Source organism: Dreissena polymorpha, chromosome 12, assembly GCF_020536995.1.
Source record: "Dreissena polymorpha isolate Duluth1 chromosome 12, UMN_Dpol_1.0, whole genome shotgun sequence".
NCBI lineage: Eukaryota > Metazoa > Mollusca > Bivalvia > Myida > Dreissenidae > Dreissena > Dreissena polymorpha.
This window is the reverse complement of record NC_068366.1, coordinates 39,164,392-39,190,190: the sequence shown is the minus strand read 5'-3', so window position 1 is coordinate 39,190,190 and position 25,799 is coordinate 39,164,392. Positions and strand designations below refer to the sequence as shown.

General features: G+C 36.1%; 1 protein-coding gene, 1 long non-coding RNA gene and 1 other non-coding gene across 3 annotated transcripts in view; all 3 read left to right on the top strand.

The window, feature by feature from the left end:
- LOC127852541 (uncharacterized) overlaps nt 1-25,799 on the top strand; it is a 62,109-nt gene extending 36,310 nt beyond the window's left edge. The window contains exons 19-25 of the mRNA XM_052386496.1: nt 14,568-14,722; nt 15,928-16,096; nt 19,343-19,561; nt 20,205-20,431; nt 20,960-21,141; nt 21,694-21,845; nt 25,686-25,799. Of these exons, the coding sequence (XP_052242456.1) occupies nt 14,568-14,722; nt 15,928-16,096; nt 19,343-19,561; nt 20,205-20,431; nt 20,960-21,141; nt 21,694-21,845; nt 25,686-25,767 (1,186 nt within the window). The 3' untranslated portion in view covers nt 25,768-25,799. The remainder of the gene's footprint in view (nt 1-14,567; nt 14,723-15,927; nt 16,097-19,342; nt 19,562-20,204; nt 20,432-20,959; nt 21,142-21,693; nt 21,846-25,685) is intronic.
- Nucleotides 958-3,773, top strand: LOC127853819 (uncharacterized). Its single transcript, XR_008036762.1, has 2 exons — nt 958-1,211; nt 3,410-3,773. It is a non-coding gene; the product is annotated as an uncharacterized LOC127853819 (long non-coding RNA).
- Trnav-cac (transfer RNA valine (anticodon CAC)) lies at nt 18,140-18,212 on the top strand. The gene has a single exon. It is a non-coding gene; the product is annotated as a tRNA-Val (tRNA).

Sequence of the window (25,799 nt, the reverse complement as noted above, 5' to 3'; positions counted from 1 at the left end):
GCATATATAATACCTTTACGAGGGTTATTTTCCAAACTATGTATTTTTGTCAATATTCGTTGTTGAAAAGTCAAACCATGCACAATAGGTGTACATTTAACAATCTGGAACCCATGGGGTAAACTCGGTGGGGGGGGTAGGGTCCGGGGGGGGGGGGCAAATTTATGATACTGCTGCCTGTGACGCGACATTACTATAAATTGTCTAGAATTATCCGAAATTATAGGTTAGTTTAGCCATTTAAGAAAGCATTTATACTTTAATAGTTTTATTGATGTATTGCTTGCTCGTGTCAATGTAAGTCTAAAAACATCTAAACTATTCAGTATTCGATGCTTGAAGTCTACGAAACTTAGAACAGGCTGTATTTGCTGGCAGTTATAATTAAAGTTCTTTCACAACCTCTGCAATAGTTTGACGTTTTAACCGTCATTAACTTAAATGAGGTGTAACGTTTAAATTGAAAAAGTTGCCAATTTCGGTTAAAAGAGGAGGTACCAAAGGGTACGTAGCAAGTTCCGAGCCCAATCCCAATCTATACAAGTTCGAACACCAGTCCCCAAAAGACAATGGATTTCAGTCCCACTTTACTCATGAAACAATATAAGAGGCATATTTTCACATAATATAATCAACTGTTTATTTATTTATTTTTTCCATTTTCTGGGTGAAATATTATATCTTGTTGGTTGAAGGCGCAGCGAACATAGTAAGAAATGTTCTTTCTACCTTCAATTACATACTCTATGTCATGACTGCATCATTCTTTAGCGTCGGTTTCTTTAAGTGCTTAGCAATTGAATTCAAATTTGGACGTTTTATAATACACTTGGTGCAAGGCGTGTTTGCACGTAAGTTGCAATTTGCACTGACAGACGACAATACAGCGCGGGCGCATGCATGCACATTCCTTAAGATGCCGTCTGTTTCCCCAATGATTCAATATCGTCCGTCGCATGTTGTTTGTTTTTTCCCCAAACATTTCGTCTGTGAAAAAAAGCAACAACAAGCATACGTTTTTGTTTACATTTGTCACTCTTATTACACAATACGCCGGTATATAATGCGCGTCGAAAAGGAACAACACAGGAGCATTATAACAACAATTTACAGAGAAGATAAGTTGCTAAGAAGTCGCATCAAGCTACACTATGAATCTGCAAATTGTATCGTATATAGCGATAGCATGGATAACATTTACTTGCATGCAGGTATGATCTATCGTTATTATATGTCACATATCAATAATCTTAAATGCACATTTAATAGCGTTTTAAATTATATGTAATAGTAATACAATCAATAACTATGATAGTGTTTTTTGGTAATAATATGATTTCATTAGTTTAAAAGCATTTACATTATCATATGGTTTGGAACGAATATCCGAATACAAAACGGACCGAATAATAATATTCAAATCCAAAATCTCGATTCGAATATTTTATTAGGGATGGGAACGAATATTCTAATTAAAAACGGACGGAATAATAATACTCAGTTTAATATCAAGTAGGGATAAATAGAGAATACATGGTTGGTACCGAAATGAAAAAAGTTTATCCGGTGAGGCTTAGAAAAAGAAAATAAAGCTCACCCTAATTTTCTTTTTCGGGCCGAACGGATAAACTTTCTCCATCTCGGCACTAACAATGTATTCGATTTATCCTGCTTCATGCGGTTGACACATTCTATCAAATACAAATGATTAAATGACATAACAATATAATTATAATTATAATATAATTCTTGTCGGGCCTCCTACATTCCTGACGACCGAATAACTACCGATTGTGTCACGTAAAAAATAATATCACATTAAACTGTTCCTTTTAATACTTTCCTATTAAAAATATGCGAACAAATAAAAAACGAATCGAGAATGTGATATTTTTCTTGGTAAAAAATGAAAACAAAATGCAGCAGCAAAACAAAAACTTACTTGTATTTACCTTAATGACAACTTTAATCCATTGCTTATAACAATAAATTTACAACGATATACACATACATTTTCTGTTCCTCCATCCCTTTCAAAGTTTGTCGAACTCCATTTCTGTTTTTCCATTTCTATTATCGAAATGTATTTTAAACCACACTATTTTTTGATAGCATTTGTATCGAATGCTAACCATTTCTGACCCAAAACCCGATTTACGAAATCGTTATCCTGTCGTAGCGAATTATTTTATTCCTATCGAAGTTAACAATTATGAAACACAAACACACAATCCAAAATACGTATATTTTCTTTAAAATATTTAAAAGAAATACTGTTAAAACCTCCACGTCAAAATTGTGTCCATAAAATCCTGAGAAAAACTAAATAGTATGTTTTGTCTGAGAAATAACGTCAAACTAGATACGTCATTAATTGCGTAATCAAGTAAATGAAAATGATAAATACGGAAAACTGGTTCGGTAATATATTTTAAAGAACAAAAAAGGATGATATATAATATAACGATAACATTCATGGTGTGTCCCAATAAATTTCAAAGGTCAAATATTAGAACATGTTAATCGGCGCGTAGGAATACATACTTACGGTTAGATCTCGATCACGTACGTGATGCACTGCCGGATATCAACTAGTTTATCCGACCCTGCTTTATTTGGTCAATGTTCGCAACAGAGGCAGGATAAAGATATATATTTTCAAAGTAAATTCACATTTGTAAACTTTGATAAAGCCCATTTGGGCGAAATATTAGAATAAAAGAGTGTTTTACTATGGAATATTAATATTCAAATAAAAAATCCCGATTCGAATATTTGATTATGGATGGGAACGAATATTCTAATAACAAACGGACAGAATAATAATATTCGAATCCAAAATCTCGATTTGAATATTCGATTATGTTTTATTAAATTATTATAAAATGGAAAGAAAACAAAAGTGTGACAGATGACGTGCAGTTGTAAATGTCCGCATATAACATATTTCCTGCTCATTTGTTGCAAAACAAACATTTTACACGATTAACTTAGAGCTTCAATCCTATATTAAAACTTCGGTTTTATATCAAATATCCGAAGAACGGAACATATAAAACATAACAAATAGTTTATTTGCGACTTAAGCATATACAGCTCATTGTCAAGAAACTACAATAAAGCAATCATAAATAAAATACACATGCGTCAAAATAACCATATTGCTTGTGCATTTTGAAAAATATGATTTTTCTAAGTGTGTAATATGTAAGAAAATGCTATTATTTTTTAAACGTAAAACGAATAATTTAACTTGAATTCGGGATTCGTTCCCACCTTTAATTTACTTTAATTGTAATCGTTGATCTTTCTATTGCTCTTAGACTCGGCTTTAAATGTCTATAATTAACTGAACCATGTTCATATAGGTCCGATCAATTTAAAAACAACAACATTAATTCAATTTCAGTCGGCGACCGCTGACTGCGACTTGACCAACTCGAGCTCGTGCCCGGTAGGCACGTGCTGTGTGCACGATTTATTGTTCTCGAGTACCACGTGCCGCCCTCTGGGTCAGGATGGTGCTTCGTGTACGATAAGGCCCACTTCGCTAGAGTGCGCATGCGCCGATGGTCTAGTCTGTTTGACCAACATTCACGGAGGCCACATCTCTTCCGTTTACGGGCATTGTGTACGAAAATACGACTCGCCGATTGCTGGATAGTTAAATGAACATTACGTGTTATATTTCCACGTTTCAAGACAATGTATCATATGGACGTGTGTGTATGTTTGTTGCTACTCAAAATGCTTACATAAATTCACATGTTTTATGTCGTCGCTGTTTGTTTTCTGTCCATATTTGAGACGCGCCCTGAGGAAACCTGGCTTACTGCATGTGTGTAAAATGTCGTCCCAAATCAGCCTGTGCAGTCTGCACACGCTTGACATTGACGACATTTTCTTACTGGACAAGATTTTCGATTAGATGAAACTTCCTTTAAATGAAAAATTCATTAAAGTGAAAAGTGTCGTCCCTGATTAATATGTGCGGACTGCTAATTTGGGACAATTCTTTACGCACATGCATTAAGCCCGATTTTCCCAAGCGCAGCTCATTTATAATGCCGCAATAAAGCATCAGATCTGTATTCATAGCAAACCGTCACTTAAGTTGCAATTTAGGGTGGGTATGAATGGAAGGATGTAATATTTGTGTTGGAACTTTCGGAGTAGCATCTATCATCTAGCATACATCTGTTTCGGAAAAGACGTGCATTTAGTTATTCATTTACATACTACCATTGTCGACTTACTTCTTAAACATATTGTTTACTTCAGTATACGTTAAGATAGCAACTGACATGAACAATATTCCGGTAATAGTTTAATGTAAATAAGTTCGCTAAAAACACCGATTTTTTTAGGTCGTTTCTTCCTAAACATTAAAAAAATCAATAGCTAATAACGATCAACTGAGTGCATCGGCTTTGCCCTTTTAACTAAAAAAAATCATTTTCAATTCGTCACATATTCGATTTTTGCAATTTAAACTAACCTGAACAAGGGGCACGTGCGCTATGTCATGTATGTTTTGCTTGAATTGTTCAAGTTGTGTGCATGTTAAGATTCTCTAAACCTAAATATTCGTCTTACAAAAGACCATTATTGCTTAATGATTACTGAGCTTTTGATGTATACAGCAAAATACTTCAGCAAACAAATTGATACTCAATTCTAGACCCTGATGACTTTGATGAGATTACAGAAAATATAACCCAAACAAAAATATCAGCCGCGATACAAAATTATTCCGAATACAAATGTTACCATATGCCAGAAAGACGTCCAGTGGATTAACAATAATATCATAAAATTAATAAAATAACGACGAATATTATACCGGCAGGCAATCAAATATATAAATACTATCTCGCTTGGGGAGCATTTAAACCTGCTCACAACACTGCAACTACGGAAATTAAAAAAAAACAAGAGCTGTCACCATAGGATGACATATGCCCCCTATAAACACTTTGTAAGAAGTTATAGCATTTTTCGAAACTTAAACTCAGATTTTGAAACCTAAACGTGGACCCTAAGTTCAAGGTCAATGTCAAAGGGGTCAAATTTTTGTGCGTATGGAAAGGCCTTGTCCATATACACATGCATACCAAATATGAAGGTTATATCTCAAGGGACATAGAAGTTATGAGCATTTTTTGAAAGCTAAACGAAGATTTTGAAACCTAAACGCAGACCCTTTGTTCAAGGTCAAGGTCATAGGGGTCAACATTTTTGTGCGTATGGAAAGGCCTTGTCCATATACACATGCATACCAAATATGAAGGCTTTATCTCAATGGACATAGTAGTTATGAGCATTTTTCGAAACCTAAACGCAGATTTCGAAACCTAAACGCGGACCCTAAGTTTAAGGTCAAGGTCACAGGGGTAAAACATGTGTGCGTATGGAAAGGCCTTGTCTATATACACATGCATACCAAATATGAAGGTTATATCCCAAAGGACATTGAAGTTATGAGCATTTTTCGACACCTAAACGCAGATTTCGAAACCTAAACGCGGACCCTAAGTTCAATGTCAAGGTCACAGGGGTAAAAAAAATTGTGCGTATGGAAAGGCCTTGCCCATATACACATGCATACCAAATATGAAGGTTATATCTCCAGGGACATAGAAGTTATGAGCATATTTCGAAACCTAAACGCAAAAAGTGACGGAAAGACGGACAGAAAGACAGACAGACGAACAGTCCGATCACTATATCCCCCCTGTTCTTTGAAAGGGGGCATAAAAAGAAATAAAAATGTAATTCACAAATGGTAAATGTGATAAATTGAGTGCCTTCTCCCACACACAATAGATCATGGTTCAAGCTAGCTAATGTTTTACTCAACAACAAAACGGCTACTTACCTTCCAACTTCCATCAACGACCAAGTTATAACATCTGACTAAGATTAGTGTCATTTACTAATAATAAACGATCAAATTGTTCAGACAAATGACATGTTATGCCTTCTTTCTCTCAGGTTACAGGTTCGTGTCTTTCCAATCTTCACATATCATCACAGGATGATTAGGATGGGATATCTTCTGTAAAAAATCAAAATCACACGGGCCTGATGCATTTAATCAAATATTATTTCGCAACCGTTTGTCTGTTTTCTAAACTAACTCTTAACTTCATTGTACTCTACAACCATGAGGAAAGTCGCGAGTGTCACTCCTTTCTTACAAAAAAATATTTACCTTTCCGAACCTTCAAACCATCCACCAATCTAACTTCTTAATTACCCAGAAATAAATAATGGAAAGGTGAGGTTATAAGCATACTTACAACTAATTGACATTAAATATGATCTTTTCCTATCAATCAGATTTTTTCAATGGCGTCTCTTCTATCAATCAACTAACTTTTCAACACGATATCGCAGCAGCTATATTTGAAGACAAGGATCAAAGATGTCAGAGCTGTCTTTGGCATCATTCTAAGCCTTCGATATGGTTTTGCAACAAGTGGTATTATTTAAAAAAAAAATCTCAATCAGCATTGAAGAGGCACTTCTAAGTTTGTTTGGCATTATATTTAATCGACCAAGGGGCTATTTATCGGAGTTCTTCTTCAACTCGGTCATGCAGGTGTCCGGCAGGGATCGATGGCATCCCCATTAAACAATCTCCGTCCCTCGATTCATGTAAAGCCTGTTTGCTTAAACCTTAAAGGGGCAGGCAAACAGATTGACGATAAGAGAACAGTTCTAAAATACCGTCATTAAATGCTTTATATTGATTAATTTAAACATTGGATCTAAAAATCTCCAGTAAAAAAAATGAAAAAAAAAGAAAAAAGTAACCCTGAACAGGGCTCGAACCACTGACCCCTGGAGTCATGGAGAAAAAAAAGAGTAAAAAGTCTCCCATTCAGACCACTCGGCAATCCATGCTCATACAATGAGCGTTATATACATGCTTATTGTTGCCATAATCGATTTAATACAAACTATATGCATACCACTCCAGTGATCTGATAAGACGACGATGTATTTATTTATGTTGTTTGAAAATATTTCTTATGCAAAAAGTTTGTCAGAAAAGTTTCTTTACTTCAAACGAATCATACCAAAAAGGACCCGTTGGTGATATTTTGACTATGTTATCTCTTGCTGATTAATGCACGCACATTGCTTTTATTTGCGTTTTCACACAATAGAATGTGTTGTGCTTTATGTAAACTTGCGATAACTAAGAATTTTTATTTTTATTATGTGCATCCAATTGTATTCAATAGCAATCAACTGTTGCGCAGTCAGCGCTTTGATTTGTTAAACCTGCAGGTACGGCACTTGACAAAGTAATTGAAACTGAACACCGGAGTGAAGCAAATAAATAAAAGTACATGTCTATAATTAACATACGCAGATCGTATCTTTGCTATGGGAGCTTATTTGCTCCAGTGCAAAGATTACGATTTAGATGTTAATAATCACCATAATTCGAAAAGGTATTGAGCCTTACGTAAGAAAGTAAAAGGACCTCACATGTGCGGAAAGAACTACAACCTGCGTGAGAATAAAATAATTTAAGTGATTTTTTATTCAAACAGCTATAGCTAAGATGACGTTCGATAATTTGATTATACATCTTGGCGATTTCGGAAAGTACCAGAAGATCCTGTATTTTATTGTATGCATTCCGACTATTTTTACCGCCATGCAGAACTTGTCGTCTGTTTTCACGCTGGCAATTCCGAGACACAGGTAGGTGGAGTGGTTTTTAAACTTACTGTTGTTGCTGATGATCATATTTGTTTGCGCCCCAAATGCACTTTCAGCAATAGTACATTCTAAGAAAAGTAAATTTTAACAAGGTTCTCCTTGATGATGCACAAACTGTAGCGAACTTGGGTGCGGCCTACTGAAAGCAAGTAAAAGTTCTCATTTAAACTTCAAAACAAAGTCCGATCAAATTAGACTAGACGCAATTTTTCAATGTTAAAATAAACTGCTTTGGTATTGTAAATCTTGCATAAAATGTTTCAAATACTTTGCATCAGACCTCCACATCGTTTTATATTACCCACAAAATAAACAAGTAGTTCTTTGATGACCAAAATGTTAATAAGTTGTATTTCACATGTCACAGCTTTTATTCCGTTCATGTCCCAGACTGCGTTAGTAGAGCTGTTGATTTTCAATCTGGAGGCCCAAATGCAAAGGCGTTGTATACTCTGTATTAGGATATAGTGTCTATTACAAGTTTTAATGTATGCTGGTATTAAATTGTGGGGCTTTCGGAGCTTATTGCAATCACATTCGAAACTTATCATTTTGTTAATCGGAAACACTAAATAAGATATTTGTCAACTTATACGTGCATGCTTCCTCGGTTTTCATTGCCATCAGAAGCTTTATAGTTGTGTCGGCAATAACGGAAAACGGATTAATTCAACCTCGGAAGTAATCTCCCCAATACCGAAACGTCTTTTCAAATAGGAAACACATACGTGCCCTCATGGTTGCACACAACGGTCAAGGGCCGTTTCAAAACACTGTGTTAGACTATGCATTGGTCAATCACACGTGAATGTTGTTTTTTCGAACGATTATTATTTCACTATATTTATGAAAACAACAGATTAAACACTCACCAAAGTCACCATTCACACAATATACATTATTATGTAGCAGTCATTGACTAAGAAGAAGTTGAGAGCCAAAATAAACACTAAGTGCAATACATACAGGAATATTTCAAAAGACTCATAAAATGTGTTCGAAACACTTCAAAATATTACACCACTTGAAATATATAATTGTTTTTGTTGATTACACGTTGGTTGCGGCATTAAACATTTCCAATGTTACCATCAAGAAAATTCAACAACATAGTGCATATCAAACAATATTACTTCATATCACATGGCCAATGCGACAATGAAATGATTTCTACCTACGGTAAAAAACAATGACAATCAGGTTTAAGTGAGTAAATGCTTCATAACATGATTCTCGTCACTGTCCTTAAATAGTGCTGTACAGGTCACGAGCTTATACAATAATCACACTTTTTCCCGTAAACGTTCCTGCGCCAAATCTCCTTTTAAATTTTTACCCTTGGACCCATGGCCTATAATGAAAGGGAATAAAACAGTATTGCAACATCAATCAACCCAATTAGCTTAACTGATCTGTGAGTGGCCTCAACAAAATGATCTACCAGCTTATTCCAAACTAGAAAATATATGATCCGTGCTCTGTCAAAAATGGGTTTAATGAATTTGCGTAAATTGTCGTCCCAGATTAGCCTGTGCAGTCCGCACAGGCTAATCACGGAAGACACTTCCCGCTTACACTGGATTTTCGTTAAAAATATACATAAAAGCGGAAAGTGTCGTCCCTGATTAACCTGTGCAGACTGCACAGGCTAATCTGGGACGATAATTAACGCACATGCATTAAATCCCATTTTCACCGACCACGGTTCATATACTTCTAAATAAAATTAAATCTTAAGACAACGTTTTTTCTTTTTTATAATAGTAACAATAAGCTGGACATAGAATCAGACAATTCAGTTGGAGATTAAAATCGAGTGATATACGTTGCATCTAATGTGTCGGAAATAAAATTAATGACCCATTATAATTAAAATGTAGCGGTTCAGCTCAATAAAACGCCACCCCTATTTTGTTTGTTAAACCCTTTTGTTTGACTATGATCACATACATAAGCACATTAATGATACTTCTTCCAACTGTCTTCCGTGGTTTTCTGTTGCAGAATGCGAAACGGTTACATAAAACGCAGAGGGACAGAAAAAATAAAACGCAATCCTTTTTTTGACAATTGAAAAGACAACTCATGAAATTTCGCACAACAATTGAACCGCGATTTGAATATTAGCTTGAATCGCGGTTTTAAAAAATCGATAGGAAAACCATGCTGATTAAGTTTCGATCTATATTATACGTACGTGCAATACTAGCATAACTAGTGTACATGCATTTTTGAATGGATTAAATTCAATACATCATTTGAGAAGTATACATTTGTCCATCGCTATCAACCCAACAAGCAGTTGATACTCTATCCGGTGAAAATATGTTCTAGTACACATTTATTTCATTCTTTAACGAAATTGAAAAATGAAAGGCTTATGTAAATACATTTTGTGTGAATAAAATTAAATACATCACATATAAAGTAAACAAATGTACAACAAGATCAAACAACATGAAGACTATACTCAATGAGGCGAAAATGTATTGTAGTAACCGTTTAATGCGTTATGCGAGGATATCAGAAGTGAAAACTATTCAGTAATTAATTTTTAACCCATTTATGCCTAGTGGACTCTCCCATCCTTCTAAATTGGATCAATTTATTTCCAAAATCAGGGATGTCTATTATACTTATTTCTATATTTAGAATATTTCTTACAGAAATTCCTTTAAGCAAACAGCGCAGACCCTGATGAGACGCCGCATCATGCGGCGTCTCATCTGGGACTACACTGTTTGCCAATGCCTTTTTTCTAGACGCTCGGCATAAATGGGTTAAGTATTGTATAGCTCTACATTTTGGACTTGGATGCGGGTAAAAAGTAGTCAGTTTTGATCATTCCCAAGGATGCTGGTCATTACATTCCTAATAACCACGAATGAACGTGATTGTAGCTGGGCATTGCATCCATTAAGAGTGGGTCAGCTATCTTTCGTTGTCTCACATTCATTGCAACACTTAAATTGCATTTGATTTCATTCAAACCCGGTATATGTATATTGACTTTATTATAAAAGCAATTATTTATTAATTTGCATTCTTAATATGATAGATTTATTCACTGGAAATAAAAAGTTTACACACGCGCGCGCGCAGACGTACCCGCACGCAAGCAAACACACCCTTAAACTCGTTAGCTACTGTAATATAACTTTTATATGGGAAAGTATTATTAAATCAGCTTTTAAAGCGGGTATATACGATTTTTTATATGTGTTTAATTGTAATATATTGATAAAATATGTTACAATAACACAAAATAGGCAAGAAAAAATATACATTAAAGCCAAATTTCATAAAATGCAGCAAAGACAAAATAGCGCCCCGAGCCGATAGTGACGTACATATTTTCCTACAATAACCGAAGCATTCGTCTTTGTATTAGGATCGGAGATAGTGTTCGTGTGTCGTATGAATAGATATCGTTGCAGGAATTCAAATAAACCGTTAAACTAAGTTTAGATGCACATCGTACATGTATGGTATACATGCTGGCGAATTCGGCTGTACAGCCGTTTTCAATTTCAGAATTAAATATCTGGCTTATTTCGCATTTTTCGACACATGTTCTTCTTAACTTTTATTTTAATTTATATTGAAATATATATATAATAAGTTTTTTACACAGTTAATATAAATTCATAAATATTTGACAAAATCGTATATACCCGCTTTAATCAAATGATCTGCTGTCCAATTATTGGTGTTTATGAATTGATAAATAAATATATGATTGATCAGTGTTTCAATAATGAAACTCTTGAAACCTTTCAGGAATGCAAATCTGGCTATCATCAAAAGCCCACATAAGATGCAAACATACAAATATTAGACTTAACTTTATGGCCTAGAAACGACAAAAGCGTGTCTCTAAACAGAGCTTTTCGGTATTTTCTACGTCAAAATGGTTATATGAAACGACAAAAGCGTGTCTCTAAACAAAGCTTTTCGGTATTTTCTACGTCAAAATGGTTATTTCGCTCACCCGGATTTACTTTTCTTTTATTTTCGGAATATGACAAAATGTAAGAAAATGCCTCGATCTGTGCAGAAGTTACTATAGAAGCGCGTACTGTATTTATTAGAACTATCTTACATGTTTTTGATGTGCAATACATAGTCTCGAAAGCGACACGTACACGGTTCAAGGTCCCTGGCACGATGCTCTGATCAACCAATCAATTCCCAGTGAAACAGACGATGGTGGTTTATTGGTCTACAGCGAGTGCCAAATTTATTCAGCCAATGAAAACACCTTACAACTTGATATATATGGGCCAACAAACGTAGGCAACTTCGACTGCGATTCGTGGGTGTACGACGCAACAACTTTTGAATCAACGTTCATAACGAAGGTGAGCAAACAGCTGGCATAGTTCATTTTAAGCGCTTTTATTTGTACTTTTTTACTGTATTTATTAAGAAAAACTTAATAATAAAATTAATAACTTGTTACCATCATGTTACAAAATAAGATTAAATCATTAATCATTTTGTGATAATATAAGCGATGTTTCAACATCAAGTATTTATTTCAACTTTATTGCAGACAATGTTATCCCCTCAGCACAGCAGTCTCTGTAATGTGAATTATTATTTTGTTAGATGCTTTTTCAGCTACCGTTAATCTATAATCATCCACTGAATGAAATTTGACGCAAAAGTATGATTCTTACGACGGACATTTTCTATATTGGCCCTTGGTAAATCAGCTTGGGTTTTGAAAGGTATTTCAATCTATTTTTCTTCTGAAGTGCTAAGTCTATTTGAACTCTCTTTTATAACGGACATACGCATGAATAAAATCATTCCACAATATGTTTCATTTGGTTTTATTTTTCGTCCTTCTCAGGCTGACCTAGTTTGCGGCCAGGAGATGGCGCGGGCCAACGCGAACATGATCCTGATGAGCGGTGTGCTATTTGGGGCTATAGCAATGGGGATTTTCTCTGACATGAGCGTATGCCTCATAAACTGTGTCGCCTGTAGGCATTAACTCAATAGAGAAAAAAATGTATAGCCCGCCTCATGGCTGTTTGTTACGGAATCCGGATAGTGCCATCTTTAATCTCGCCCTTCGTTCATCAAGGGCGACACACGACACACGAAGCGATACACGATATTTTGCGCGACACACGAAGCGAAACACGATATTTTGTGCGATAAACGAAGCGACGCGCGAGAATGTACCACAAAATATCGCCCTTGTGTAGGTAGCCCAAAAGGCGATATATCGTGGTAAATATCGTGTGTCGCTTCGTGTATCGCGCAAAATATCGTGTGTCGCTTTAAGTATCGCGCAAAATATCGTGTCTCGAGTTCAAAGGGCGACAAACGAAACACGAAAAGACACACGGTATTTTGCGCTAGACACGAAGCGATACACGATATTTTATTATTCAAATATCGCCTATATTATCCGAATCTCGTGTTTCGCGGTCTAATTTCAGACCAATATTGCAAAATTTATCATTCGCATTTCACGCCCACATGGACACTTGGTTTAAAAAGCGTCGTTCAATTAAGAATTATTTAAACAATTTAGACGCGGTAACATGCAAATAGTACACACACATGAACACACGTGAAATGGTGCTTGAAAGAATAAGTAACGCCATTGATTAACAAAACACCTAAGTACAATTTCAACAATCAAAATATTCATAATTAGCTGTAAACGCTAATGTCCATTATTAAAACTTTAAATGCATCATCAAGTCTTATTAACAAATCCACAATCCACACTAATCCACTGCGATAAATAAATTGTCAATCTATAATGAGCTGACATTTTCCTTGTGTTTGCAAAAGAGTAACGCTTCTTTGTGTGTTAGTAACTTACATAATTATGTGTATGGTACTCTTTGCAGCCATTAAAGGGACCGTCAACCAGATTGACGAAAAAAGAAAAGTTCTAAAATACCGTATGATTGCATATTAATTTTTGCTGATTGTTTACATTTCACACTTTGAACACAGCCGTTCATGTTGACTGCAGTCCGCTATCTGCGTGTATTGATAGATAAGATGTCATTGTATTTGTATTATACTTAATCTCACGACAAGTTAAGTTTCTAGCTACGGTTAATTTGTGTTTAAAAGTTATTATTCATTATTTTATGTAAAACTATTTTATTTCGTGTGTGTATTTATAATACACATCGACTATTTTGCTCTTATAAGGCTGTCTCATTTGCATAGTGAGCTCTATTGTAAACATCTACAATGTCAATATTTTCGTCAGTTTTATTTTAAAGTGTATGGTCTTGTTTTTAAATGTCATAAAAAATAATATGTACGGCTGATTACTTTTGATAGCATGTTATATCAGACTCGTCCAATATGGCACGTGAAAAGGTTCGGCAAGCATCGCTTTTTCCTATATATGACTCATCTGATATCACGTGTTATCAAAAGTCAACAGCCATATATTCTTTTTATGTCATCACCAGAATGTGGGGAAATATTTTCACCATCGCTTGTGTGAATGTCTGTATTGGAATTGTGTCCACCTCAGCTGAATGTATTTAAAATATTGAAGAAGTACTGGGCTAAATTTAATGAAACAAACAATACCGAGGTTGAATATATAGATGTATATGCTTTTAAAAAGGCAATATGCCCCTCATTCCACATAAAAAATTATACAACGGAATATGTAACTGGTTGATCGTGAGGTATCAATATGAATTGACAAGGCGAGTGATGTTCTCCAATACTATACTTGTATAAATCTACACTATGTGGTATGCAAAGTTACTAGCTTTTCGTATTTAACAACTTTAATAGCGCATACCATTCTATTTACTTGTCCTTCACAGATTCGGCCGCAAGTGGGCAGTGATGGTGTCAGTGTACTTGCATGTGGCGGCAGCGTTCGGCTCGGCGTTTGCGCCAAACTACGGCGTCTTCGTGGCGCTGCGCTTCCTGCAAGGCTTCTCCAACATGGGAATATTCATGCCCCTCTTCGTCATCGGTAAGCATTGATGTCAAAATACACGCTATGATCTCAGTTCCATCGTCGGAGACCACTTTCGCTCAATTTCGCTTTCTTCTTGATAATTGTTATAGAGGTTACAGAATATAATATGTTATATAAGGTGGGTTACGACTATGACTTTAGTGGTTACGGAAATATTAGAAAATGTAGGTTTCGGCAATGACTTTAGTGGTTATTTAATAAAATACGCAATATAAGGCATGTATCGATGATAGTTTAAGTGGTAACTGAATATTATATGTAATGTTAGATGGGTTCTGGCAATTATTTGGTTTTCTCGATCAAAAATAATAGCGCATTTGAGCGAACGTGGTTTTCGCAAAAGAGAAGTTTAAGAGTGCGAATGTGGTCCAAAAAAAATTGCTGTTTTAGTGTATCAGTTAGATGCAGTTCTTGTCTATTCGACACGTTAAATGTTGTTCAGTCTATTTGATTTGTAATCGAGTCAAACGGATAAGGATTTTGCCAGAATTGTGGCTTTACCTTGTGGTCACAATATACTTAACATTTTGCCTATATAATTCAATGAAAAGCGACACATTTAAGCGAAAATAAATGCAACATTTTTACATAGAGACCCACATAACCATACCTTTTCGTAAAGTTCATTCTAAGCGGAATCGATTTATGCAATAAAAATATATGTAATGTACAAACCAAGAAAGAGCTTGAAACAAATCAAAATCATCTGTTTTTGCAACTTTTTTTTCCGGCCGTTTTCTAATGGAATGTAACATTTTTCAGTGCATTTTTTTTATTACAGTCTCTAATTTTATCATATTTCAGGGATTTAATAGTGAACATCTATTCATGCCCTACCACTTCGTGTAAACTCTGATATTTTTTAAGAGAGTACAGCACCTACATGACACGATTATTTAGTATACGGTAACCCTGTGGTCCACCAACGCAACTGGACTAAAAAGTTCATTTCTATGAAAACTGGGCTTAATGCATGTGCGTAAAGTGTCCTCCCAGATTAGCCTGTGCAATCCACACAGTCTAATTAGGGACAAAACTTTCCGCTTTATGGCATTTTGCAGTTAAAGTAAGTATTGTCCCTAAGTTGATCGTGCGGACTGAACAGGCTCATATGGTACGACACTTTACGCACATGCATTTAGCCCAGTTTTCCCAGAATAAGGCACATATGAATAATCGTGTCCCTGTCTCTTCAACAGGCGTAGAGCTGGTCGGTCCTTCGTATCGCGTGGCGGCCGGAATCATAATCGAACTGTTCTGGTGCGCCGGCCTCTACATCCTCTGCCTCGTGGCATACCTCGTGCGCACGTGGAACACATTACAGCTTGTGCTCGCCTGTCCCACCGTGCTGCTATTCCTTTATTTCTGGTACGTCGGACGTGTATAAATGGTATCATCAAGAGTTTATATGTTACTGTAAAGTTCAAAAGATGTAAACTTAGACAGGAGGCAAATGGTATGTGCTTAATAGTACATTGTATAACGGCATATTCTTAAAAGTATAATAGTATGTTCTTAATGGTATGTTCTTAATCGTATAATGTCATACTATTAATTGTGACATGATCATGTGATATGTTCTTAAGGTTCATGGGGGGGGGTAAGATTCATTAAAACTTCGCTTTGGTTTTTCTTCATTCAATGTTTTACAATATGGTCAACTATATATCATTTTAAAGCTTAAGACGGATATAATAACATAAACACATTTTTGACATTCAATATTTGTGTGCTTTATTCATATTTTGGTTTAAAACCAATACATTTTAACACTGATTTACAAAATCTCAATCTAAAGTTAGGAAGGATATGCACTACCTTAAGTTGAATAAATACAAAGCTATATACATATACAAGGTCAAGTTAGCAACATTTCACAGAAAATTATTGTCATAAAACAACAAATGAGTTTTTATTCAACTGCCTTTTTTGGATAAATTTCCTAAACAAAGTTCTAAAATAACTAAAACGTAACTTCTTTAAAAAAAAACAGGTATGGTGGATAATTAGTCACAATTCTATTTCAAAGGCTTAACAATTTTGTTATTTACCTCTCAACCAAATTGCAAATTTTAAACCATCTCAAATTGAAATAGATTGCAGACGACATATAAAATTGTAAAGGAATATAAAGAAATTGGCAAACCGATTGATTTTATATTTCGATTCCTTCTACCCATTTTGAAAGCGTGGCCATCGCTGTGCTCCGTAGAAAAACGTGCAAAACAAATTGGTCGAAACCACGTGCAGTGGTGAGAAAACCGGGTATGCGTATACATATGCATACCTGAGAAAACATATACTTATTTTGACAGTTGGGTGGCAACTAGCAAAACAACTACATATTAACATTAATCAGCAAGAGATCGCACTAAATAGCAGAAATGACCACGTAGAGATATCATCACTTACCCTATTTCAAATATTTTCCAGCTGAAAATTGTCCCCCACAAGTCTTTTTTAGTTTATTTGTATTGTTTTTCTGGAGCCGAAGTGCATCTCACAGAATATCCAACTTCCGTTGTTTTCACTTTCGTTATTAAAAACTCCGTTTAAAAGAATTATTTCTACTTTTAGATTGTTAAAGCGATGTAGTATTATATATTATCAATAGAATAGTATACCGTGATGAATTGAACGGAGTTACGTATCGATCTTTCTGTCAGTCTGTAAGGGTACTATTTTATGTGCAATAATATACCAGTAGTACATGTGATTCGACAACGATTGTAAACATTGGTGAAATGCTTCTTAAATAGTTATTCTTTTGAGTGTTTATGAGGTCTAATCGTGCAGTTTGCAAACATCAACGGAAAGATTACAATCCAATGCATTTGTCATCGTCAACCGTTTGGAATGTCATTTAGGCGATGAGTGAGTTTTTAGCATGTTTCTTTCTATTTTATTAATTTAAAAATGGCTGCCCCCATGGTGATTAAATGACATGTGTTCGAGTTTTGATATTTCTAGATATGTAAACTTTTTTTACTATTTAAGCGTAACTTGCCCTCGTCAATGTCGATATTAATCACTAGTTATATAATTTTCCGCCGAAATACTAGGAATAAAGATGATTCAGATTTTTTAAAATAATGTATATTTTATTGTTAAAATCGCTCTGTATTTTGATTGATTTTGTGGATGTTATGATACGTTGATGTACAAAATTGGTAGCAGTTTGAAGGAAAAACATCCTTTAAAGCATATATGTATACATTTTCAATGTGGCACTCTTCCTTTAGTCAAATTTGAGTTCAATGCTAGGGGTCCCACATTTTTCAAAATAACGCCTCTACATGAACCTTAATTAAATGTGGTTATGGTCTTTATAGTATACCAGTATTCTTCATATGTTCTAAATTACCATTGCTTTATACAATATTTGATATTGAGCATTTGATGTATGCAAGTGTTTCCATAGTGTAGTGGTTATCACGCTCGCTTCACACGCGAGAGGTCCTGGGTTCGAGCCCCAGTGGAAACATATTTTTTTGTAAATAGGAAACGTCAATTTGATTATTAAATGGTATTGTTATTGTCTTGTGCTGATGGGGGAAACCAGAACAGCCCACCTGTCCGGGTATTGAACTAGATAAAGTGTAAACAGCTGTAATCTTAATGCATAAAAGCAAACAAATCAGCTATAAATGCGTCATAAATACATTAATGTAGTTTCGTTATATATATATTAAATATAATTCAATGAGACGCGTTATGTGAAAGCGGGGCGTAATGCCTGTGTGTAAAGTGTCGTCCCAGATCAGCTTGCGCAGTCCGCACAGGCTAATTAGGGACGACACTTTCCGCTTTTATGGTATTTTTCGTTTGAATGAAGTCTCTTCTACACGAGAATCTAGTTAAGGCGGAAAGTGTCGTCCCTGATTAGCCTGTGCGGACTGCACACAACGCGACTCAAATATACATGTATGTGCTTTTTCGCAGGCTTTCACAAGCTCTCAGTCTATGAATACTGGCTATAAAAGGGACCACTCAGTAAATTCCTTGTATTGACAATTTACTGACATTAAAAAAAATCAATTAGAAGAACTGTCTCTACGTGAAAAAGCATTTTCCGATGCATGAGTTTTAGCCATCAATTATTCTATTAAATTTTAAAAATCTGACCAACAAGTAACTTTGATAACATTTAGACTACCATGTATTTCCGGTCATGATCGCCATCTCCGGAAGTTGTATTTGCTCAAATTTCAGTCATGCCTACGAGAACAAAATGTACCCATGCCTTTTTAGTTTGCGTTTAAGCTATGACATGGGCAGGTTTAAGCCCGGCTTTCATATTGTGCGCCTCAATGCCTCATTGGCGTTCGGTCGGAACCTTAGACCTTTGGGCAAATATTACCGAAAATGCATCCACTCCGCCTGAAGGCAAACCATAACAGCCTATTAACATATAACATTTTGCAAGTGCAATTACTTCAGTAATGAGTTATTCCAGATGAAAAAAAACACTCTGTATTTAAGATCCTTAAATATTTTTGCGAGAAGAGTCGAATTTGTTTGTCAAACAAACACGGCTCATTTTAACTTTGCTTAAGCGTCTGGGCTCAATACAAATTATAATGTACGCACGTTTCAATGTCTCGTCAATGACAGGTTAATTCCCGAGTCCCCGAGATGGCTTCTATCTCAAGGTCGCACGGAGGAAGCCTTAAAGGTCATCAAGAAGTGTGCAAAGGTAAACGGCGTTACCTTGCCGCAGAAGGTCATGGAAGGGTTGGGTGAGAGGGAGGTCACGGTGGAGAAACAAAGCGTCCTAAAAGTGCTCACGGTTCCTAAGCTGCTTATCCGAACGTTGATCATATTTTTAAACTGGTATGCACCTGACTCGTTGATTTTAAATGTCTTATTATACTTATGTTATCTTCATCGGTGTTTTTTGCATTGTTTACACACGTTAATTAACATACTCTCCCATAGATAATTTAATAATAATCGTTTTATAAATCTGAATAATGAGTTTTTACATGTTCTTACAACCCGGTAATTCATTCACAATCACCGTCCCTTTGTTCATTAATGTATTATCAAAACTTCTTACCTGAAAAAATAAATCAGAAATAGAAGAGGCAATATGATTGGAAAATTAGAAGAAAAAAAAAAGAAAACTATATTTTACAAATTATAGCTCAATTCAACACATTGTTTCTTCCATCAAAGCGCATAAGTTTTGAAAACTTAAACAATAATTAATTCCATGCAATCGTTCTTAACCCATTTATGCCTAGCGTCTAGAAAAAGGACCTTGGCAAACAGCGTCCACCCAGATGAGACGCCGCATGATGCCTGGGTCTGCGCTGTTTGCTTAAAGGAATTTATGTAAGAAATATTCTAAATACAGAAATAAATATACTAGACATCCCTAATTTTGGAAATAAATTGATCCAATTTAGAAGGATGGGAGAGTCCACCAGGCATAAATGGGTTAATAACCGTTCCTCTGCTTACCATGTCACAGGATGGTCGTGAGCATGGTCTATTACGGTCTAAGTCTCAACGTTGGCAACCTGAACGGCGACATCTACGTTAACTTCGCCATCAACAGCACTATGGAGTTAGGCGCCTACGTCATGTGTCTTCTGCTTCTCAACAGGGTGGGCCGGAAGTCGCTTCACGCCAGCACTATGATCCTCGGAGGGGTAGCATGTCTGTCAACAATATTCACGGTGCTGTACGCAGAACAATGTAAGTGTCGCGGTATGAACCTTGTCACTGACCTGTAGAGGTTATGCATCGGCCAGAAAATCTAATAACGGTAAACTTGACCTGTAGAGATTGTGCATCGGCCAGAAAATCTAATAACTGTGAACTGTGTTAAGACAGAAGTAACATAAAAACAACTTATATATATTCATCAAACATAGTGCTTCCCAATTTTAAAGGTGTCAGAAGATCGCACAGGCTAATCAGGGACGACACTTTCCGCTTTGATGGTATTTTTCATTTAAAGGAATTCTCTTCTACACGACAATCCAGTTAAGGCGGAAAGGGTCGTCCCTGATAAGCCTGTACGGACTGCACATGCTAATCTGGGATGACACTTTACGCACATGCATTAAGCCCAGTTTTCTCATGTCGCGACTCAAACTTAATTCCGGTGCCTTGCATTTGTGCTACAATGGTCCGACTACACGAATTTATTTTTAATAATTAATATTTCGTAGTTAACGTAGAAATTTGATTTGAGATCAATGCTTTGCCGTTCTTCTCCAGCGCTGTACTGGGTCACAGTGGTCTTGGCGAACGTGGGCAAGTTTGGTATATCGGCTGCGTTCGCGATTATCTACGTCTGGTCGGCGGAACTGTTCCCTACCCTGGTGCGCAGCTCGGGCATGGGCTCTAGCTCCATGATGGCCCGCGTTGGCGGTATGGTGTGCCCCTACATAGCGGACCTGGTAAGTAAGGCGGGGTGATTGTTAATCAATGATTGAATATCGCGATGGTCTTCCGGTAATATAATACTAACTATATCTTCTTACTTACACAATGAAGAAGTTTTTATTATACATATTGTTGCGGTATTCAAAACACGTATACCCGTTTGTCCATTCGGTGGCTGTTATTGTTGTGTGATTTTTTAATTGCTGACCACATAAAAACGACTCTTCAATAAATAAAATTCTTATATACACAAATGGCGTGATGGATATGCGTAAAACGTAACCCGTTCCTTGTTCGTCATTTACTCGTCATTCAATCGCGTCTCGAAAACACACTTTATTCTTTTGTTAATCTGCTTGCTCATTGTTTTAAACACGTTTTTCCCGAATGCATTAATATCTATTATTGTTATAAATAAAATGAATATAATACTATTGTTACAACACACCAGATAAGGAACTTCAATTGTCGATTGATACCGTTTTGATCACCGGGCATGCAGTTTGTAATAATTACAATAATCTTTGTGATATAATTGTTAATGTTAATTTAATCTTGTATTTCAGGGAAAATACGTGGACGGTGATTTTGGAAAGGCTCTTCCCCTGATCATATTCGGTGGATGCTCTGTACTTGCTGGTGTTTTGTCACTCTGTCTGCCGGAAACGCGGGGCGCCATTTTACCGGAAACAATCGCCGATGCGGAGAACTTTGGGCGGTATGCGTAAAATGTTAAAGGAACACTTGTCATTTAAATTTTTTATAGCAATGTCAAAAAATGTCCGTGAAAAAATAATACAGAATCAACAGTTGCTTACATTTAATTCAGTATATATGATAATCCACGTTCTTCCAACAGACGCAGAAGAAAAGTATCGTTATCAAACTACGCATAAACAACGCAAAAAAGAAGTGTCGAACATAAGTAGCTCTTAGTGAAATATAGTTCGCATTTAATTTGCAAAATTAATTGCTTAGATTATGTTAGAATCTGATAAACATTCCACAGTATCATTGTTTGTCAGTTGATATAGAACGCGCTGTACTTCTAATTCAAGACTCGTCGCGTTTTGAGGCTTACGCACCAACTATCTAAAATGATTTTTGCAAATTAACAACGATCAATAGGGGGGGGGGATTCTCATGGATAATAAATTGCTTTAAGCATGCCATGCATGGTTCATTTGACGTGGAATACCTAAGAATACTCTTACATTTTAAGAAATTAAACAAAAGTTAACAAGTATCGAAAGCTCCTTCGTTTTTAAACTTTATGTTACAAGGGAGATAATTCTTCGTGCCTGAAGTTTACGTTACAAGGGAGATAATTGCGCGACAGGTTTTCCCATACGAGGGTGTGTCCGTTTTATACGGTGGCATAGAGGTGACATTCACTCCTCTTTTTTTAAATTGCACTCCTACTTTTTCTATCTCGTGGCCACAACTTAGTAACTCGTGGCCACGAGTTAGCTATGTCGTGGTCACGAGATAGAAAAAAGAGGAGTGCAAAACTAAATAAAAGAGCAGTGCAATTAAAAAAAGAGCGGTGCAGTAAATAAAGGAAGGGTGATTAAACAAAAGAGGAGAGAATTTCGAGATCTCGAGATCCCGACTTAGCTAACTCGTAGCCACGAGTTAGTCAGCCAATCAAATACTATCTTGTTCCCTCAAATTAATCAGCCAATGAAAACGTCCTAAAGGCAAGGCTCTGATATAACATAACATACTACTATTAGTACTAATATGACTACTACTACTACTACTACTACTACTACTACTACTACTACTACTACTACTACTACTACTACTGCTGCTGCTGCTGCTGCTGCTGCTGCTACTACTACTACTACTACTACTACTACTACTACTACTACTACTACTACTACTACTACTAAGACTACTACTATTACTACTTCTACTACTACTTCTACTTCTACTACTACTTTTAATACTACTACTTCAACTACTACGACTACCACTTCGACGACGACGGACGACCAACGGACGACCGACGACCGACCGACGGACGATGGACGACGACCGACGGACGACCGAGAGACGACTGATGGAGGACCAAAGGACGACCGATGTTTGGACGAGGGACGACCGACTGACGACCGACGGACGACGCGTGATGGACGACCGACGGACGACTGACGGACCACGACCGGAGAACGGACGACGGACGACCGACGGACGACTGACGGACGACCGACGGACGGACGACCGACGGACCACGACCGGAGGACGGACGATGGACGACCGACGGACGACCGACCGACCGACTAACGACCGGACGACGACCGACGGACGACGACCGACAGACGACGACTGACGGACGACGACGACGACTACGACTACTACGACGACTACGACTACTACTACTACTACGACTACTTCTACTACTACTACTACTACTACTACTACTACTACTACTACTACTACTACTACTACTACTAGCAACAGCAGCAGTAGTAGTAGCAGTAGTAGGAGGAGGAGGAGAAGCAGTAACAGCAGTAGCGATAGTAGTAATAGTAGTAGTAGTAGTAGTAGTAGAAGTAGTAGTAGTAGTAGTAGTAGTAGTAGTAGTAGTAGTAGTAGTAGTAGAAGTAGTAGTAGTAGTAGTAGTAGTAGTAGTAGTAGTAGTAGTAGTAGTAGTAGTAGAAGCAGCAGCAGCAGCAACAACAACAACATCAACAGTAGTAGTAGTAATAGTAGTACTAATAGTAGTATGTTATGTTATATCAGAGCCTTGCCTTTAGGACGTTTTCATTGGCTGATTAATTTGAGGGAACAAGATAGTATTTGATTGGCTGACTAACTCGTGGCCACGAGTAAGCTAAGTTGGGATCTCGAGATCTCGAAATTCTCTCCTCTTTTGTTTAATGCACCCTTCCTTTATTTACTGCACCGCTCTTTTTTTAATTGCACTCCTCTTTTATTTAGTTTTTCACTCCTCTTTTTTCTATCTCGTGGCCACGACATAGCTAACTCGTGGCCACGAGTTACTAAGTTGTGGCCACGAGATAGAAAAAAGAGGAGTGCAATCTAACAAAAGAGGAGTTAATGTCACCTCTATGCCACCGTACATTTATCCCAATGATGGTGTCGGGTAAACAAATCAGAGTATTAACATCTCGTCGTTATATATGTATGAAAGTGTGAGTTAAACCTCATGTAAACTGTATTCTTCATTAAACTAAACACGTGCTACATGGTACTTTAACTTATCAGTAAAGATAACAGTATGACACTCGTGAACTCGATTATCATATAACTGATAAAGCATAGTAGCGCTAGACTTATCTGTTAATTAATTAAAGGGACTTGTTCACAGTTTGGGTCATTTTATAAGTGTGTCAGTAAAGGCCTTAAATTTCTAGATTTAGAGATTTGAACTATAGAGCTCAATTATAATCAACATTTTATAATTTAAGAATGATAAAAAATCCTGACTACTATACAGGTAAACACGTTTGATTATTTAAATAACATTATAAAAATGTAACACAATTTAAAGAAAACCATATGTTTGTATTCTAAGTAACTCAATCGGTTCGCGTTTGTAACGCTTTATAGTTTCTTCAAGGTCCAATGATGATTATTCATTAACAAAACTATTTTCAATATGAGTGTACGCCATTACTCCCTGGTGAACAGTTTTTATATATGTTACAAAAAGTAGGAAAAGTGTCATTTCGACAAACTCAAACTCAAACATTTATATTTAAGTTAATACATTCCATCGGCCCAAAAACACAATATACAAAAATTATATACAATCACATAGTTGCCTTGTAACTACTTCTATCCTTATTTATTATACATTTTGGTAGATATACATATACACGTACATACAAATTGATGTTGTTTCACGTGTATATATACATATAAAATACACAGTTATGCATTGGTGTCGTTTAACAGATGGTATACAAAACTTGCGACTCTATGGATAATTTCATAATTGTTTGATCCCATTAAGGAATAAAAATCAGATACTGAATGAACATCAACCATGGTACCAATCAAAAAGATATTGGGTACGGATGTCTCTGTATTTTAAATAATATAAAAATACATGAAATTCATAATCACTAACACGTATATTATTTTTATTCAGACAAAAATAACATGGTCGATCATCAAATGGGATATTTGATTGTCTACCCATCTCAATATTTAATTTATAATTAGAGCATTCAAATTTAGAAAATGCAATTTTATGTTTAAATGGTATGTGTTCTGAGGTAAGATACCTTTCAGTATTTAGTATTGTTTCGTGATACATGTAATGGTGACAGCGAGATGAATTGTTTTTATCACTTTTCCAGTTTTGACAATATGTGAACAAGTAACTTTTAAAACCATTACGTTTTCAGAACGTAGAACATTAATACGGTTAAAACTAAAACTAAAACTAAATGTATACATGTTATTACAGTGTCGATTTTTCTTAAGTTTGAATTCGTGTATAAATCGCGTAGTAAAGTTTATGTTCCCAACTATGATTCTTACCTCCATTACTATACATTAAAAATAAGATTTTTTTATTTAGACGCGAGGAGTCCGCAAAGACGTCACATTCCTCCAGAGAGTTCTTCGTCAACGAAAGTTTCAGCGCCGAAGCAGCAGACTAAGTGTGGACGTTTGACTCGCCCAAACGTGGACG